The sequence below is a fragment of the Falco cherrug genome, chromosome 12 (assembly GCF_023634085.1).
Source record: "Falco cherrug isolate bFalChe1 chromosome 12, bFalChe1.pri, whole genome shotgun sequence".
In the NCBI taxonomy this organism is placed as follows: domain Eukaryota; kingdom Metazoa; phylum Chordata; class Aves; order Falconiformes; family Falconidae; genus Falco; species Falco cherrug.
Window position 1 is genome coordinate 28,960,019 of NC_073708.1, and position 14,853 is coordinate 28,974,871.

Sequence of the window (14,853 nt, forward strand, 5' to 3'; positions counted from 1 at the left end):
TTATACTAAATCAAGGACTTTTCAGTTTCTTGGGCCCAGCCAGCGAGAGGGCTGGAGGGGCACAGGAAACTGGGAGGGGACAGAGCCAGGACAGCTGACCCAAGCTAGCCAAAGAGGTATTCCATACCATGGAACGGCATGCTCAGTATATGAACTGGGGGAAGAAGAAGGAATGTGGGGACATCCTGCATTATGGCGTTTGCCTTCCCGAGTAACCCTTACGCGTGATGGAGCCCTGCTGTCCTGGGGATGGCCAAACACCTGCCTGCCCATGGGAAGTAGTGAATGAATTCCTTGCTTTGCTTGCATGCACGGCTTTTGCTTTACCTATTAAACTGTTCTTATCTCAACCTTGAGTTTTACATTTCTTTCCAATTCTCCTCCCCATTCCTCTGGGTAGTGAGCAAGCGGCTGTGTGGTACTTGGTTGCCGGCCGGGGTTAAACCACGACAATCACTCTACAGCCTTGGGCAAAGGAAAACTTCTCTGAGCATCAGTTTTCACATCCTTAAGATAGTAGTTAGTTCATTTGTATGGTGAAGATTTATAGAAAGCTTAACTGCTAACCAGCCACTAGTGGATGACAGCATAACGCAACTACACTAACAAGAACAGAACCACTCAGTTACAGAGACAAGTAGTATATTTCTTGGCCTATATCAGTCAGCACTGACATTTGTTATCAAAGAAACTGGGGCATTTCTCTGTGTTTCTAAGTAGCTGCAGAGATGCAATTGTGATTCAGGATGAGCAGTCTACAGGAACAGTTCTAAGTTGACACCTGAAATTCTTAAATTCTCTGTGCAAGTGTATTCACTACTCCTGCTATCACTGATTTTCATGCTCTTAACTATTCCCTGGATCACACAGAGTAGCATCATATCTGAATGGAGTAAGTCTAGAAAATCCAGTAAGATTTATTGATTTACAATCACTGCTAAATCAGCAAGCCAAGCAGCTGGTATCATAGGAGCCACATGCCAGAGGAAAATGGAAAGATACCTATAGTGTTACTCATCTAGATCAATGAAAATAGAAAAAGCCTGAAAAGCCACTAAAGAAATTAATCACATTAACTTTATACATGGAAAGCAAAGACGGACAGAAAACCTCTACCGGGTAATGCACAACTGAACAAAGACTCAGGATCAAAAGAAAATTTTAATTCACCCTTTGAAACGAAGCAAAATTTCACCTCAATGCACATCATACTACACATTACATCTCTAGGATGGAGGCATGAAAAAAAGTACAAACCAAGACCAGTTAAAATACAAAACAAAGTTAAAATCTGGAATCAGAGCAGTTACCTAAACGATGAAAAAAGTACAGTTAGGAGTTTAATATCAGTTGTGCACACTAGTTTCTTCAACGATTATTTTTTTTAATTGCTAAAACTACACTAAGGCTACTTGGAAAGGGAGAGAAACCTACAACAAAACATTTCAAATTTAACCAAATTCAAGAGGAAATTTCCATCTATTTCAATAGATTTTAAACACACTTTTTCCCCTCTTTCAAGGTTTTGCTAGTAAAAGAAATCACACATACAAAAGCTACAGAAACCAAGCTAGAACTCCAGAAAAGATAAAGCAACTTACAGCAGACAAAATTCTCACCCAGGATGGACAAGATTCTGCAGCACTAATGAATTAGATTTTTAATTATATATCTATCTTTAAAAAGAAAAAGTAATCACAGCATAGACAGCAGTTGCCAAAAAGAGCCCTTCTGGTTCCACAAGTACAGGACTGTGCTCCTGCTGCCATGGAAACTGAGTCCCTGACTGCTCTGGTCCTGGTACAGTGCCACACATGCTCTCAAGCATTTAATAAATATTAATAATGCAAAAATAATGTTGATCTATCAGAAGCAGAACATCTAAAGATAAAAATTGGCAATAAAACTCACTTTACATGGCCGCAGCCCAAAGACTACTAGCCTTACTCTAAGTCAACTACAAATCCTGTTCTCCCCTAGTACTTGCTCTTGACATTAACTGTAAGGTTAAATTGACTGCTAGGCCTTAGCTTAAGACTGGAAAAAGCCAGGAAATCTGCAGGAAAACCTGAAACACTTTCACTAGCCTGACAGGTACCTCCGCAGTAAGCAATATGGTTGTACTTATCGAGCAGTGGATGCAGGTAAGAGACCTCATTTCTGTTCTTGGCTCTGCTGCTGGCTGCTTGTACAAGCACAACTCAGTCAGGGCCAGCTCCCACCTGCAGAGAACTATAACACCATTTATCTACCTCTTCATGAGAAGCAAGGCATAGGGCGGCCAGATCAGCCTCAGCTCTGGGAAGAAATCACAGTCCTTGCCAGGAACGGAACCACAAATCTACCACAGCATCATTATGAGGGCAAGACACAAAGAGAGACCAGAGATGGGAGCTCACAGCCTCTCTTTAACAATCTTCTGGTTTCTCTTAAGTTAAAATCTGGGGTTTGAAAATCCTTCAGTTTCATGGGTTTAGTTTTATTTTTCAACTAGCTTACAGCATCATTATAACTTTTAAAGTCTACAGTTTGGTATCTCTTGTATTTCAGTCAGAATTTTCCACAGAGCAGAAAACATGCATTAGTTTTATCACAGGGCCTTTTATCCCCTTCCTTTCCCTTATGGCTATCTAAATATTAATAATTTTAACAGGAAATAGAGTTAAAAAAACTACATTCATCATTTTCATTCCCTCACATGCACCGTAAAATAGTGTAGGCTTCCCTTTAGCTAAAACCAGCTATCTGAACTGGAAGCAGGGTACACTGGAGCAGGCAGACTACTTTTCTACCTATGGCATGCCATTGCATAAGAAAACAAATAGCAAAACAAATCCTCATCCCCATCACTCACACTCAGCTTACCGATTTGTTTTCCCGGGCAAAGCAAAAGAAGAGAAAATGACATCTTACAGCATTTTATAAGTCATGTAACGACACTGAAAAGCAAAGCTGAGCAGTAATGTGCTTTGGGAACATCTTTGCAATTACCAGGGAAAAGCTGCAGGTAAATGGGAAAGTTGTAGAGACAAAAAGGACTCTGAGAAGCAACAGTACAAGGACTAGGAGAACTTCACACCAAATCCAGTCTACCAGAAACATCTCTCTAATACAACATCACAGCCTCTGAGGCACATCAAAGACACGGTAAATTTGCCGATGATTTTAAAAAGCTGGTGCCATTAAAAAAGGTGGCAGAAACAAAAGCTGGGTGTCTGCTCTGTTAGAAACAGCGAAGAGAATCATTAATTGTCAGACATCTTCAGGTGTTAGAGAACATTTAATGGTCCTTTAGATGGACAACGGAGTCAAGAAAACTCATTATTTCTAGCACAGGCCATCTCTTAGTCTAGGCGTGTCAGATAAATGCATTCACCAACACATTACACTTGGTTTCTCCGTTCTCATAATTGCAATTTGTTCATTTGAATTAGTCTCTAAACATTTTCTGATTAATATTAAATTATCCTAAGTGTTTTCCACTCTAACATCATCCAATAATAAAACACGTCTCAAACCTGTGCTAATCTTGGGTCTATAACATTGCAGACAAAGTGGCCTACATTTACTTTTATCTTTTTATACATTAAAATGCTCTGGATGAAGCTTGCCCACCTTGGCTCAAAATGTGGAATATGTTTATACCCTCTGAAAGGACAGCTCTGAGCTCTTTGATAAACAAACCAAGTGACAGTGGGTTTTGACTGCACTTTTGTAATTTTCTTCTTTAACTTAATCATTATTTTCAGTCTTTCCATTCTCCTTGACCTCAGGAAAGCTTTTCAGATCACAGCTTGTTCCTGTAACTGTATGTAGAGCAACACTTGTGCTTTCTTGCTGTAACAGAGCAGCACTCCATAAAATCAAGTACTCTTCCCTCTGTACCTGTGTAATGCCCACAGTGGCTATTCCACACACCCAGGTTCCCTTCTGTGTCTCTTCAGTGGTCATATTGCGGTTCTCTCTATATATCTTTCCCAGATCATGAGCAGGAGTGACAGAAAAACACAACCTCCTGGAAAGCCGTTAGTATCTAGAAATAATAAAACTCCTCAAGCGAATGTGCCAGGAAATGAGGAAATGGAGAACATATTTCCCACATATACTTCATGCTTGAATTTCTACATAAAGGATGCAGCACAGGGAAGATAACCCACACCCAAGAAATACACAAGTTAGTTTTCTCAGAGCAGACAACAAGAATATAATGAAAAAATGAAGATAAGCAAATAACATTCACTGTGGAACACAAGGGATCAGTAAACTGGTTTTGAACCTAGCTTACACATTATATACAGTGCAGACCAGGACAGGCAGGCAACAGGCACACAGGCAAGCAAACAAGCCCTACCTCTCTGCACCACTCTTTCCAGTGCTTCCAGTTTTGGCATGAGCATGTAAGCTGGCCACGCAACTCACGAACTATCACAGACATACTCAAGAGCGTATGACCATGCACATGTCGATGAAACCTAAAACTCTCCACATGGTGATGTACACATATCAAAGATACACCAGCATCTCAAGAGTAACATGCAGCTGTCACTCAGCACAGAGAATACTGTCTTACCACTGAACATTAAGAAAAATTAGAGCAACGGATAACAGAGGACAAAAAATTTATAGAATAGATGTAGCAATTGTGACCACTTGCTGTCTCACCTTGCCATGTCCCAAAATGTGCAAGCATGGCACACCATTACACTTCCGTGTTTCAAAGCCACTCAGGCCGCATTTAACTCTTCACAGGATCCAGATTTTAGTTCTCAAACAGGCTTTTCATGTACTTTTATTCCCAAATTCCAGCTCTAGTGAAACTTGAACTGAAAAGCAAGGAGACTATCAGGCTGCCTCCTGGGCTTTCACAAAGGCAGCAGGAGACCAACTCTCTGCAGATTCTTTATGCACAAAGCCAGCAGGAGAACAGCGGTCTCTCCTCCTGCCAATAGTAAGGGAGGCATGTCTCGGCTATACAGTCACACACTGAGGCCCCAAGGCAGGGCAAGGGCTGATGCAGGAAGAAGTTTGCAGATGCCACCTGTTTACCCTGAATTACGGATGCATAGGAACAGTCTTTGAAACAGTAACTTTCTCCAGACTGCATCTCATACCTGAAGCAGCCTCAATCCTGCCCAGTATAAAATACCCCTATGAACAGTACTCACCAGCAAGCAACACCACAGAAAGGATCCCAATACAAAGATGGAAAATAGAGCTGTAAAAAAGAAATAGTAATTCTGCATTTGGCTGTGTCCCCCTGCAGGCAGGTATACAAAGCTGAAGTAGCCTTGCAGCTTGTGTTTCATTTGAGGGAACTGGTTAAGCTACTGCTTGCTTTTTGCAGCTGTACTCTTTGCCCCATTTAAGGATTAATCAACAATGAAACATTCAAACAGAGGTCTTCCAGTCTCTTTTACCCACCCTCAGGTCTGGGTTAAGATAATGTGAACCCTACTTGCCACAGAAAAATAAAATCCTATCAAACACAACCATCAAACTAAGAGCTCTTATTTTATGTTAAAACTATTGTGTCTGGCTACAATTTGAAAATTCTTCCTTGTTTTCTGCTGGCAGCAGTGCCAAACAAGAAGAAACTTGCAAAACTGGGCAAACAAGAGCCACTCCCCCATCAAAGCAGCTCTCTAGGATTTTCCATTCTGGGCAATGTGTCACACAGCAGTAGGCACCCTGGGCACACAGCCTGCGGGCCCAAAGGCTGACCTGGCCCTGCAGCATCCACCTACCCTGACAGCGACATAGAAAAAAACTCAACCCACATTCTGAGTATCTCAGCAAAGAGTAATCTTTGCCAAAACACTGGTCTTCATAAAATGGACATTTTTCTCACTATAAAAATAGCTTTGGTGGTTTATAATATTGCTGCTGTACCGTTAAGGACAAGTCTTGATGACTGTGTATCTGCAAATATTCTCCAAAATAGGTTATAAATTGTGTTGACTTTCCAGAGTTTCCTGAGAGGAAAAAAACATCACTTGCTTGTACAGGGAAGGAGTAAAATGCATCTAAACAATGTTCAAAACTGCCCTAGAGCCCTGCTCTCATTGTATGGATCACATACAGTGTGGATCATGACAGTACAAGCTGTAAATTGTGACTGGGTTTTTGTCTTGTCAGGCCTATGCAAACTGGATTGAGCTCAAGTAAATAATTTTGCATAAAGCAGAGTCATTAGTCTTATACAGATTTAAACCTTGTAAAAGCTAGCCAAGATTTCTAATTCCAGAGCTTAAGACTTGATTTCCCCAGCAGCTCAAACACCAGAACTTTCACTATTTTGCTCCTATGAGTTTAGTTTCCTTTTAGTAGATACACAGGAACATTTTAAGGAACTTCTTTTTCTTTTCTTTCCTAGAAAACCCTAACTTTCTGAAAACATGAGAGAATAGAGGCATCTTCACATTTAAGCAACCAGCTTTATGCGTTTCATCTTATATATACAGCTTTATATATTTCCACCATGCACACAAATTTTTACCTCCTCTTCCTCTTTTGTTAACACTTCACAAGCCACATGTCTACAGACAAATGAGCACTGCCTCCCTTCTTCCTCGTAGTCTCCTTTGCTACCAGGATTTGTTTCCTTTTACCTCTTGTAAGGCAGTAACTATATTCATACTTGCTACCTACATGTATTCGGTTCCTTTTTTACCTTTCCCCAACAGACGAGGCACTTTCTGCAATCCCTGTTTTCCTGCTCTTCCATAAGTCCTCAGCGCTTTGTCTTCATACTGTGAGAGTCATCTATTTTTTTCTGTTGGCCCTCTGACTGTTTTAAATCATCAACACTACTTAAAGAACTTGCTAATACTGAAGTGTGCAATATGAATTATGAACCATATGTAGAACCGATACTTGCTCAAATGAGGAAGACCAAGAAGGCACGATGTTTCAACTTTAAAGATGCTTCCTGGAATATGCTAAAACTCTGAAGATAACTGAAACCAAAGAGATATACATACTCTAGTCTGTATTGCAGTGGGTACCTTACGAAAATAACCAATGCCTAATAATTCAAATAGTGCAAGCAACAAATCTCAATTCTCTAACACGCGCCTAGTCTCTACTGCCTGTTACCATAAGTGAGCTATGTGGCCAGAGCGCTCATAAATTCTGCCTTGGTCAGCAAAATCAGTTGAAGAAAATGTGTTAAACGTTTTTTTTTTCTTAAAGAAGAAAAACAAACTGGATTCCTTTCATTTCATTCATTTCCCACAAGTAAAACCTCTGAAGTCAACTGCCAAGAATTTGGCCCTATATTATAAGGAGGTTACTGAGCAACCTAGGATAAACTTACACACCTTACAAACCAGTACCAAGTAATCTGAATTGTGTAACAGCTCAGATCATTACTTTTTCATGCTTCAGTTCCTACACCTGCCATATTAACTCACACATCAATCCTATGGCAGGTAACTTGAATGGCCAACTACAACAGAAAAGAATTACTGAACAGAAAGCAAATTCCAAGATGATGATACAGGATGATTACCAAGACGCCTTCCTTAGAGTCTAAAATTCCTTCAAAAAAGCCAAATTATACCAGCAAAGCCCTAAAGGAAGTGGGAGAAAAAAAACAGAAACATAGAAAAAAACCCAAAATGTCAGTCTTAGCAAAGATGGCTTCTAGTAGGAAGCACATGGAGTACTGCCAGAAAAATTGTCTCCTTCCAGAACTATTTAAGATACTCTTGGTTACAAAATCTTCCAGTGTATATAGACCGTCTACCGCAAGGACAAGCTTGTTTCATAAACCAGTTTTTAACACAGATGAAGACCATCCTTCTCTTCAACAAGGGATGACATACAGAAAACAGCAATGAGCTGTTACAAATATGTTATAAACTCTGGAAAAGTGCATCAGCAAGTAATTACAGGGATTATCAGGGTATGTGCCAGTACTTACTACCAGCAGCCTACCAGCATATTCTTCTCCCTCTCTGTCACCACTCTGGCATGCTGAGTTTTCCAGAACAGTTTCTTCCATTGAGTACGTTCATAAGACAGTTTTTAAATTAATATCTGTTTATGACAGCAGTGATAACAGAGGTGATATCTAGAAGCAAAAACATGTGGAACATATTCTTTCACCCACTGAGTATAACTTGAAACATTACATACGCTGAAAAGCAGTATGCATTTTTAAAAGAAAACAGTGTTCAGAACAATATAAGTGAGAAAAATGTGTGTGAAAAAATGTGATGTAGATGTCTCTGCTGGAGAAGCAACTGCAAAGTCAATATATATATGAACTAAATTAACAGTCCATAAGTAATTTCTGTAGTCTGTTCACCAATCAATAATATGCGAAGTTCAGATTAAAGCAAAGAACACTTTCTGATGTCTCCACATCCAAAAATTCTTTTTCCTCACATCTCAAAAGTCACCATTCTACCACAATCTAGCCATCACATTTTTACCACCCCCAAACCCAACAACTGTAAAAACTCTCTGAAATAAAACTAAGCCAGATGCAATTATCCATCTAACCATCCCAACACAGCACAATTCACAAAGAGCTGACATTCAACGGGGTATTGTTTTACACCCTCTTTTCTGACAGAATGCTTAGAGGGCAGATCACAACTTGACGGGGGGGGGGGGGCGGGGAGAAGGCAGCCCAGAAGCTCAGATACTAACCCACCCACTCATGCCAGGCAAGGAGCTCAAGCCACAAACCTATTCTTCAATGTGGAGTGCGGGGTGCACAATCTGTTCCTCAAGGTGCTACTCTAGCCATGATCCCAAAACAGCTCCCAAAGCACAGCCCATAGGCTACCTGCAGCTCACTGAGCCTTTGTACAACAGCGCACAGAGGGACTTTTAAATAGGAGGCTTCAAGAATACCAATACCAGCCTGCTCAGAGACTGCTGGCACTTCTACAGGTTAGTGTCTCTCTCTGGAAACTCGAACACTTACAAGAAAACTTGCCCCAGTTATGACTACGCAGAACTCCAAGCTAGTTCTCAGTCAGCCGTGGCTTCCTGAGTCTTCTGTAATTTGAAACATTCCAAATCTAAGTTACCTCTAACTAGTGCAAATGTAATTCCTGCATAAACCATTTCTACATCTGAATTAAGTAATGCTGCTAACTCCTCAGATCATAAACTTAGGCATATATAAAACCCTATCAAGTCATCTGAATACAAACCCACCCAAAATAAATCTTATGTTTTACGTTACAACATTGAGATGTTTCCCATGAACAAGAGTTTGGGAATCCCTGCTCTCTCTAAACGGGTCTATTTAGACTTCACTCTAAGCATCACCTGACAGATTTATCAGTGAAGCTGTAAACAGAATAGTCACATCCTGAAAAAAACACATAGCCAGTGACTTTTCTTGAAACATTCTCTAGGTGTATGAACTTTCAAGAGTTCATTCAGTGAATTATAGCCTGATGCACATTCAATGTCTATTATCTTACAGAAATAATTCAAGAGACTTGATACAATATTTGCAACTTAAAACTTAAAGACAAGTATCTTTTATTTGGAGACTTGGGCTCTAGAACTTCTTTTACAGAGGCTTCTTACACGCCATGGTTGAGACAAATTCTCCTAGGCTGTAAGCAAGATAACAGGGAGGTAATAACAGCACAACCCTACAAACGATCCAAAGTTTACTGGGTGCCACTCACATGCACGAGGGCCATACCACAGGAGAAGGCAAGACTGCCATCTTCTCAGGACTGAAAGTATAGATCTCCTTGCTCTCTCTTCCCTTACACCACCAGGGAATCAGTCAGTGTTACGTGGCTGACAATGCAAAGCAGCGTTACTTGTTCATCTCCCTTCTCATCATGACTGCAAATAAATATATATAAACACAAAACTGACACCAACCATCTTGTAGGATACTCGAAAGCAGCGTTTCACAGGAGCACCTGTCACTGGCCCTTAGCACTGCCTCCCCCTGCGTTAAACATCGCTCCCAACTGCCCTGAGGGCACAAAGTGTGCCGTCCGCGTTAGGCGCTCTGAGCGTAAGGGCTGCTGGAGGCGAGGGCGAAACCTCACGGGTGTCCCCGGCCGAGTCAGCGCGGCCGGCAGCGAGCAGCCGCGTCACGGATCTGCTGCTCCCGGCAGCCAATCAGCGCCGGAGCCGGGGACGGCGCGACTTCATTCATTCATTCATAAAAAAGAGGCGCAGCGCAGCTGGGAAGCGCGCCCTTCCAGGCTCGGCGCGGGGAGGGCCGTGTCCCCGGCTCTCCGCCCCACCGTGCCCGGGGCCGGACACTCACGGCAATCCGCCTCGTCGCTGTTATCCGAGCAGTCGTCGTCCTCGTCGCATTTCCAGATGGCAGGGATGCACCGCTCGTTCCGGCACTGGAACTGGTCCTCCTCGCACTCCTTGACGGCGCCTGCGAGACACGGGGCCGCGCCTGGGTCAGCGGGGCGCGCTCCCACGCGAGGCGGCGGGGGCATCGCGGGGCCGCCTCGCCGCCCAGCCCCGCAGCGCACCGGCCGCCCAGAGCACCGGGAGCTGCCGGCCGAGGGTGGGGGGACTGGGACTGGGCTCGCCAGGGCACAGCGGCTCGGTGCGGGGCTGGGGGAGACGCGCCTCCGCGGGAGGACGGCAGTGATCCCGAAGCTGCTTTGTGCAGGATAAAAGGGACCGTTCCCGTGCTTCCCCGCATTGTTTTAAAGGCGCGGGGGGAGAGGAGCCTGGGAATGGAAGACGGTTAAACCCGAAATGCAAAAGACAAAGAAAAATTATGAAGCACTGCGATGCTAGGAGCTCCTGCGCGTCCGTTACCGGTGCGAAACGCGCAGATACCTGAGGACGCGGGGGGGTAACAGGCACCAGCGCCGTCCCGGGAAAAGGGAACTGACCCAACTAAAGTTGAGGGCGAGGGGGTGGGGTGGGTGGGGAGGCGGGACAGCACGGAGCAAATCTGCTTTGCAGACACGGTGCAGCGCCGCTTTGATGAGGCACAAATCCCCTCAGAAAGGGATTAAAGGTGGCAGCTCCTGTCACCAGTGGGCGGGTTGCATTCGCCGGCTACAGAGCGCGCCCGGCCCCCGCAGGTCGCAACCCCCGAGCGCGCCCGGCCCCTCCGCAGATCCCAAACTCGCGCGGGGCACCGGGGCGAGTGGGCGCCCGGGCAGGCGGGTCGCTCGCCCCCTCCCCGGGAGCACCGCGGCGAGGCTCGCACTTGCCGCGACCGCCCCGGCGCTGAGGGACAGCCGCCGGGCCGCGCCGGACCCACCTTTGCCGAGGTGCAGCTTCAGCAGCAGCAGCTGGAGGAGCAGCAGCCGAGCGAGCGCTGGCCGGCACATGGTGCTCGCTCCCTCGGTGGCAGTGTGCGGGGTGCGCGCTGCCGGCGCGCCGCTCGCTGCCCCGTGCCGACTGCGGCCGGCGCCGCCCCCGCCCCGCCGCGCGCCGCCGCCGCGCCGTGACGCGCCCCGCTGGGCGGGCCCCGCGCGCCGCCGCTCGGCTCGGCTCGGCAAGGCACGGCACGGCACGGCCCCGGCCGCCGCCCCTGGGGAGAGCGGCCCCCGCCCCCTCGCTCGGCGCCGCGGCGAGCTCCGAAGGGGCCGTAGCCGGAGGGACGCTGCGGAACGCCTCCCTCCGTACGCCCGTGCCAACGGCGGCAGCTATCGAAAGCCCCGCGGACGGCACACGCCGCGCTCGGGCCCGCATCCGCGGGCCAGCTCGCGGGGGACGGTGGCCTTGGTCGCGGCGGCCGGGCTCACCTGCTGCGCCTGGCGAGGGACCGCGTTCCGCCCCGGTGGCGGCGGCCGGCATCGCCGGGCCCCGAAGGAGCGGGGCGGGCCCGGGCCCGGCCCCCTGCGCGAACCCCGGCGCTCCTGCCGGGCCAGGCCTGCGCCGAGCCGGGCCCGCCGGTCACGGGCCTCCCTCCATCTGCCCGCTTACAGGGACGGCAGCGTTCGTGATCTTAATTTTACGAAGCCAATTACACACGCAGACCCTCTTCAATGGCCTCGAGTCGCAAATTGCGTGCGCTCCTCGTTATTTCAGATTTCCCACTGAGGGATTTCATTATGACCATCCTGATGTGGTCATCTCCACTTAATTGTGTTCAAATTAGTGAAACACGTGTGAATCGTGCTAAAGGTGGTAACCTCCCTTCCCGGGAAGGCTTTGCCCTTGCTGCTGCTGCTTAAGCTATGCAGTTTGATCAGTAATTACAAAGGAAACGTTTTACAGGCTATCAGGGGCCATGTTTATCACTCTATTTGCACAGTGCTGATGAGAAAACGGTTTGCTGTCTGTAATTAACATTGCATCCTTGTTCATACAGTCAGGATGAAGAGTATTTCAGTAATCTTACTATGAATTTTTTTTTTTCTGGAGTAACTTGATTCTAGCATCACAACGGGATTAACATGATTATATGTGGAATGGTATTAAAAAAAAAAGCACTAATTTTACATAAACCAATGTAACAAAACTTTTCCGTTTCAAAGCTTGAAATGCCATTGACTTCAGAACTGTCCACCATTTAAAAATGCACCTGTGCCTTTAACAAAAATGTTGCAAGTCATTAGTCAGTAGCATCACTAATGCGTTTGAATCATGTGAAGAGGAGAAGAGCTAATCATAGAGCTATTTCACTAGCAGCTTATAGAGTATTAACAATTTATTCAAGCCTTTTTGAACAACTTTTTAGCATGCAAAATGTAGCGCATGTTTGTGTTGGCTGGATCAATGTGATAGATTACAATAATTGCTTAAAGCAAATGAGGTATTTATAACACATTAAATCTTTTTTAAATGTGCCAAAACATAGATTCATAAAGCTACTATAATTCCTGGCCTCATTCTTCTCTTTCCAAAATTAGTTTAAATTGGAAGTGGCTCCAAAGACAATAATGAAGCTATCCATTATGAGAGAGGTGTGAGTGTGCAGAGCATCAGTCACAGCAATGATTTGCTACAATTCCTGTCAGGATTTTGTTTTACTAGAAAGTACCAAACAGGTATTTTTGCCTGACTGCCTCTCACAGAAAACATTATTAATAAGTTTTGGGGGTTTGGTTTTTTGGTTTTGGGGGGATTTTTTTAGTTAAATGCTCTGATGACACCTCACCAACAGCAATTTCAACAGCCTTCACTGACCAGCCATTGCAGGGGCTACTTGTAGCCTAGTACCATCTGGTGGACATATGTGTCTCCAAGGAATTGCAGAGGCAAGAAAGAAACTAGAGGTGCTAAAGGGGAAGTAACTTGGCAAGGGAAACCATTTGGTTTGTAAGAGAAATTAAATCTAGTTTTATCCATTATGTTCCAATAGTTAATTAAGACTGTTAATTTACCTCCCAAGATGTGTCTTTCAGGAGCTCACCTCGAGTCAGAAACTGGAACAGGAACTCCTGCTTCTTTTATCCAGACTGTATGGAAATCTGTAAAGCAACAGCACACACATATTTGGCCAAACAGTAAGTCTCCAACAGCTAATATGCAACGTGTAGTAACCATCATATACAAAATACATGTAACACACTGCATTTCCTAGTTGGCAACTGAGTTTTTTTATAGATTTGACATACATAAACCAGTCTGTCTCCTACCTCAAGACTGGTCATGGTAGATGAGACCAAGGGTCCCTTCTAGCTCCTTCTGACCCACACTGCAGCTGATAGCAGATGCCTGAGAGGGAATGCAAGACCAGAGCCAGCATACAGCAATGCTTGCCCAGAACAGTTTCCCATCTTCCAGCCATTAGTGGCTCAAGGACTTACTGGACATTCACGTAGTCCTGAATAAGTTTTCATGAATATCAGTTTCTTTCCAAATATAAGTAAAAGCTTTAGCAGGGGTCACATCCCGAAGCAAGGAGTTTCCAAGCTCTACGTGTTGTGTGACGTACCTCTGCTGCAGGTTGCTCTGGTGTCTTCACTGGCTCCAGGTGTATAGCACAGAACATGTGCTCTTGCCACACATGGAAATATTTCAGCTTATAAGTAATGTAAGTAAACGTAGGAACACAGTGCCATCCTAATGATTTTTAGAAGACCAGCACAGAGTTGAACTACGTGTTCCTTATTTTTGATTGATCTGTAGCATAAAGGTGACCCAGCTTTATTCAACACTTCTCAAGCTAGTTAGTACAGGGCTCCTGCTGTAGCAGACTGTCTCCACTGGCTGTTATGTATAGTTTTCATTAGGAATTGGGCTTAGGCTGCTGAGTCAACTCTTTTCTCTCCATCTGAGTGACTGGTATGTTCTACCTCTACCTACTAACTAAACATTCAAAGTCATCCTAAAAGTTCAGGCAGGCCAACCAGCAATGGGTCAGCCTCAGCCCCAGGGCACAAAGAAGAAGGGAGCAGGAGGCTCTCAGACCACATCAAAGTGCTGTGAAGGAAGGACAGTTCAATAACCTGCGCTATGTGTAGTCTCCTAATTTTCTTCTACTTCTGGTCATACACCGCTGCACATAAAACAACATGAACCAACAAATCAGCCAGCCGCTAACAGCAAGGAGGTACCTCAAAACAGTGAATGCTGTTTCTATAGAGCTTCATCCAGATGGAGCTTCCCATCAGCTAGCTCTGCTATGTTCATCATCCATACCATTTCTTTGATCTATTTAACAAAATTATTTTTATAGCTGGAATTTTTTTCCTAATACAGGTATGTTTTTCCATACTTACATCTTTCAACAACTGGTCACTTAAATCCATATGTATCTCATTATAACTATAGTTCATACACCAGAAAAGTCTCTTCAGTGTCATGATGAATAACTGATTGATCATGTTAGCACATGCATCCATAGCCTGCACACTGGATTTTCTGCAGGCTCGTATTAGTATAGCAGGTTCTTTTGTTGTTTACTCACACAGGTATGCAGATGCACACCCT

General features: G+C 44.8%; 1 protein-coding gene across 2 annotated transcripts in view; it reads right to left on the reverse strand.

The window, feature by feature from the left end:
* Positions 1 to 11,398, reverse strand: part of LRP8 (LDL receptor related protein 8) — a 194,254-nt gene extending 182,856 nt beyond the window's left edge. Inside the window, exons 1-2 of one of the 2 annotated variants that reach the window (XM_055725294.1) lie at positions 11,231 to 11,398; positions 10,262 to 10,381 (exon numbers count right to left, since the gene is read on the reverse strand). In XM_055725294.1, the coding sequence (XP_055581269.1) occupies positions 10,262 to 10,381; positions 11,231 to 11,300 (190 nt within the window). In that variant the 5' untranslated portion in view covers positions 11,301 to 11,398. The remainder of the gene's footprint in view (positions 1 to 10,261; positions 10,382 to 11,230) is intronic. The other variant, XM_055725293.1, reaches the window with a different exon arrangement.
* Between the last annotated feature and the right edge of the window lie 3,455 nt (positions 11,399 to 14,853).